The sequence below is a fragment of the Anoplophora glabripennis genome, unplaced genomic scaffold, assembly GCF_000390285.2.
Source record: "Anoplophora glabripennis isolate ALB-LARVAE unplaced genomic scaffold, Agla_2.0 scaffold728, whole genome shotgun sequence".
In the NCBI taxonomy this organism is placed as follows: Eukaryota; Metazoa; Arthropoda; class Insecta; order Coleoptera; family Cerambycidae; genus Anoplophora; species Anoplophora glabripennis.
The window spans coordinates 225,384-230,755 of NW_019417136.1; the positions used below are offsets into that span (position 1 = coordinate 225,384).

At 31.4% G+C, this 5,372-nt stretch overlaps 1 protein-coding gene across 1 annotated transcript in view; it reads right to left on the reverse strand.

Moving 5' to 3' along the window:
* LOC108910879 (probable multidrug resistance-associated protein lethal(2)03659) overlaps positions 1-3,812 on the reverse strand; it is a 32,473-nt gene extending 28,661 nt beyond the window's left edge. The window contains exon 1 of the mRNA XM_023455960.1: positions 3,638-3,812. Within this exon, the coding sequence (XP_023311728.1) occupies positions 3,638-3,714 (77 nt within the window). The 5' untranslated portion in view covers positions 3,715-3,812. The remainder of the gene's footprint in view (positions 1-3,637) is intronic.
* Positions 3,813-5,372: the final 1,560 nt, after the last annotated feature.

Below are 5,372 nucleotides of genomic sequence, written 5' to 3' on the forward strand. Positions count from 1 at the left end.
ACTTCATAAAAGTTCACCTAAAATAACACGGAATTCAAAATTGCAATAATATGTAAATATTGTGTGGCGTCGTGCTAGTTTTGCATTGTTTTTACTGATTTGTTATTTACAAAAACTAATATTTATATAATATGTGTCAGAACGGTACCGCTGTTGTATCACTACAATTATGAGTGGAAAGGTGACATTTTTGAAATTTATTTGCTTCTTTGATTCATTGGTAGAACTGATTCATACGTCAAAAAACTTGACAAAGTCTGTAGCAGTGTAAAACCACACTGTTTACCAATAAATTCGTGAATTAATTGATGAAGAACTTCGTCAATTTATTGATGAATAAATTGTCAATGTAAAACAGCTATACAAATATCTAACTGTTATGCAGATGTGTTTGCACCACTTAAAAATACATGTTTTAACTGTTTGAGCTTCAAGATGTTGTCTTATCCACTACTCTTCTAAATGTTCCAAATAATAAGCAAGTATACAGGTAGTAGGTATTCTTATTTGTTTTTTTATATCTACATAGAAAATACGAGTAGGTACAGACTTTTATGTCTTTGTTATTTTTTATATAAATTTGCCATTTTCAAAACTAGAGTTGACGTAAATAAATTCCCATGATACTGATAAAAATATTGACAGTTAAAATAAAAGTTTAGTAATTTTAGCACATCAATTACGCCAAGAACTTTTCCAGATAGAGAGTGTTAAAAGTTAACAAAGTGATGGGTCTATTTCAAGATTAAATTTTATCAGTACAAGTAAATTCTTGGGAGTGCTAAATACTTTACTGTTATTAGTTTTTGCTAGAAGTCACTAACGACTATGCCTCTCAGTGACATTTTTAGACATAACTTTTTTGAGGTTAGGGTTTTTACAATGTACATCATATATTACAATATAAAATATCATTTTACACAAAACAAACTGTTGTTAAAATCCCTCAAAGTGCACTGTTTTTTTGAGAAAAACATAATTGGTAGTCCCAAAGCCGACCAATTTTAGTTTCATAATATACAGGATGTCTGGAAACCGAATAATATAAAAATAAATCGATTTATATCAGGTTGAATGCCTACAATTTTGCAAATGGAACCTCAGAAAAATATTTTATTTCATCTTTTTTTTTAGGGTCTGTAGCATTTTAAGAAAGCTAAAATTGTGTCCAGACAGTTACTTTGGTACAATTCAGATTTTAAATCTTAATAGATACGGGGTGGCTCAAATTAGAAAAAGTTGAGTTTTTTTATACCTAACAATATGCCGTTTAAGTTAAGTTTTAAAATTCCGGGTAGTTCCGGAGATATCCGGAAAAACCCAAAATATTGTAAAATCGTTTTATTTTTTTCTGGCTTTATTTGAAAACGAATTTTAAAATATATTGCATATTTACAGTGACACTATTTTCTATCCAATGTCGTCCACTTTTTTACAATCCGACGTTTCGTCTTCGAGGGGCCATCATCAGGTTAATTTTTTTAAATACGTCGCTGCTATTTTTATTACAAAAAAAATTGTTGGATATTTTGTGCTGTATTGACTTTTATACTGTTACGAATTCCTCCAATAGATATTTTGAAAGGAAAAATTATAAATGATAAAACAAGCTAAAAACCTTTTTACACTAGTAATATCATCTAATTCAGAATTAAAAATGATTTTAGATTTTGTCATAAAAATAGCATGTAGCGACGTATTTAAAAAAATTAACCTGACGATGGCCCCTCGAAGACGAAACTTCGGATTGCAAAAATTTTGACGCCATTGGATAGAGCGAAAAAAGTGGCACTATAAATATGCAATTTATTTTAAAATTCGTTTTCAAATTAAGCCAAAAAAAATAAAAATGATTTTGCAAAATTTCGGGTTTTTCCGAATATCTCCGGAACTACCCGAAATTTTAAAACTTTCTAAACGGCATATTGTTATGTATAAAAAAACAACTTCTCTCTAATTTGAGCCGCTCCGTGTCTTACCATTTCCTAGATCCTAATGCTATCCCATCCTTATCTTGAACACACTGTATACTATAAAAATGCTAACCTCAAAAAAATTATGTCTTAAAATGTTACTGACGGAGATAGTAACTAGCGGCCTCAAGCAAATGCCCAAAATTTAACAACGGTGACAAGGTGTCCCGAAATTAATGCAACAAAATTTGGTCATAGATTCTGATGACAAATTTAGGGAACCCGTATTTTTTCTTTTCGCCAAGTGGTTCCCTCTTTCGGAGTTACAGCCCCCCGAAATCTGCCCCTAAAAATAGTCTTTTTATATCTCAGAACCCTGTTATACGAGAATCACTAAATTTGGTACAGAGGGGTTTTAGGACATGTGGAATCTGATGGTGCTACGCCTTTTGGCGGGGAACCCCCTTAAGACACTTTTTTGAGAGCCCCCTTGTCTTTGGAACCAACAAAATATGGTCGTAAGGTTGAATTTCTTAAAAATTATTAGTTAGCTAGAAAGCCATTGAATTTAAAAACTGTTTTATTTCTTGGTATTTTTTTCGTAAATCGCAATGTTTTTCAGGGAAATGGCGAATCACGATATGCATTCGATCAGATTTTAACATTTTTCTCGAAAACATTAGGTTTTACGAAAAAAGTATCAAGGGACAAGAAGTTTCTTAATGGCTTTCTAACGGACAAATAATTTTTAAGAAATTTAAATATGCAACCAAATTTTTTTGTCTCCAAAGACGAGGGGGTCCTCGAAAAATTGTCTTAAGGGAGTTCCCCGCCAAAAAGCGTAGCATCAGGAGATTCCACATGTCATAAAACCCATGTGGACCAAATTTAGTGATTCTCGTATAACGGGATTCTGAAATATAAAAAAAATATAATTCTTAAAGGCGGATTTCAGGGGGCTGTAACTCCGAAAGAGGGGGGGCACTTGGCAAAAATAAAAAATATTGGTTCCCTAAATTTATCTTAGGAATCTGTGACCATATTTTGTTGCATTAATTTCGAGACACCCTGTATTTCATCAACATCATCGAAAATTTTCCTCTACCAATTTTCAATGCAACATTTTGTTGCTTGGAAAAGATATGGATAAAAATAAAAAATAATAGTCCTATTGTCCATAGGACATAATTGTGTTATTATTACTTTTTCTATATTCTATCACCACCTATATTTTCTGCAGTCACTTTAGAAAGAACCTGTATATTATCTCTACATTAAAGTCACATTCTATAGTAGTTTAATTTAATAAAATTATTACTGGTTAATTGTTAGGTTGGCAATTTTAATTTCGCGACAGTTATTAATTCTGTTAAAGTTAAGATTTACGTTGATACAATGTAGTCAAATTTTACAGACGATAATAGAAAATTTTTTAAATATTCCTTCTACTTCAAAATATTCACAAAAGAGTTATTGCGTTGTAGACATAAAAGTATGATCCTTTTTTTAGTTTAACATCTTAGAACATACGTATTTGATTGTGTGTTACTATAGAAATGTCATGGTCTGCAATGAACACTCTGTATATGTGCAATTTTAATAAAAATATACTATAGTTCCTCTTATGTAAGAAGAGAATAAAATATTGTCTGCATTTTTTTTTAGTTAATCATTTTTTTATTACTCACAAATTGTCAAAAAATTATTTTAAAAAAATTACTTACGCAAATGTGAGTGTGGAAATGATGTTAGAAGTTTCCTTGGGATTCTTCGCCCTGTTTTCCTGTTCACAGTGATCCATTCTGTATATCTTTATTCACTTCTATGAGTAGTTAATTCAGCTACGTTTAACCCATAAAAATTAGAGAAAAGCAACTGACTCCTATGCACGTACTGATTAAAAAATGATGTCCATTTATGTATAAATACATTCTTGGCCTAGGTGTAGCACCCAACTAATTGAAAATTTCAATTGTCATCACTTCTTCTCGGATTTATCACAATATCTTTGTACAAACAGTAGTAGTTAGATATGTATTTTAAAATTCTGTTTCTAGAATAATCCAAATAGTACTAAGCCTACAAATTTCTACTATTTGAAGAGTTTATAAAAGACAAAATAATTTATTATCCCTCAGCGAGTAACTTTTACCTTTCATATTTGCCTGTGTCATCGCAGGATACTTTTCCTTAAAATAATATATCATGGAGTAGCAGATCCACACCTATTTATTTCGCACTACTAAAATTTAAGGATTGTAAAATTGTCACAGTACAAAATTATGTCAAAGTATTATTTATATACTGCACGATAACTAATGAAGTGAAATCTTTAGTTTATAGACAAAGTGGTAGCAGTTTAAAAATAATTAATAACATGATAGTGAGTTTTTAAAGAATAAGATAATGCACTTTAACGTTGTTTAAAGGAGATTGTAACAGGTAATATATGGTATAATTAACATTGATCCAAATAGATACCAATGTAAAATTGTATATTAAGTACCATAGGACTAATGTGCATGCATGTGTGGTAAAAACGCAGTTCGTGGCTGACCCATCCAGGTCCTTGTCTATAAAATATTAACATATATATTAACAGACACAATATTATTGACCTCATTTTCTTCCCTTGATATGGGAAGATTAACTGTAAACGCAGCTGGACCTGAGGCTTCATCTTGCTTATTTCAACCTACTTGGGATCCTCCACTTGAATCTTCTTTGCTGTTTTATTAGAGAATGAATAGAGTAAGTGACTTTCATCTAAGACGACCGATAGTCGTGTTGTCGTCGTTCACCATTTTTATTTTCATTTCGTGGATTACCTCTAGAATGGGAAGAACTGGCTTTTTACCGAGATCCCCATGTATTGCCTGCGGTGCTGGAACTCTGAGGTTTTCGAACGCCTTCCAGTATCTGTATCACTATCATTTGGGCTTTGTCTTCTTCTTGTTAGAGATTTCCTGTGAATACCTGAAATATGGAAGCTTCTTGGAGCTTGTGAAGACCTTCTATGAGCATCTATAAATTTGGGAAGTTTCTAAGACTTATTTTATCACTTGATATTTTCACTGCGGAATTAGTCAATGCCTGGGTGGATGGAGCTCTAGAACTAAATTATTAAAAATTTGAATTTACTGGAAAAATATTGGTATGCAATAAATAAATAGATTTATAAAGAGCTTTGTACTGGGTGTTTCAGAATTACGTTAACAAACTTTGGAGACGTGTTCCTCTGGTCAAAATAAGTTAAAAAATGTATATAAACATAGGACCGGAAACGCTTAAGTTGTTATATTTAAAACTTTTCTTACTATGTTGCAGGAGGAGAGGATTATTATTATTATTTATTTTTTTTTATTTTTTTTTTCACGTTGAAACGGTAGGTATCTTCAGATGACGGTTCTGTACCGTAGTAGTAGTAGTAGTAGTAGTAGTAGTAGTAGTAGTAGTAGT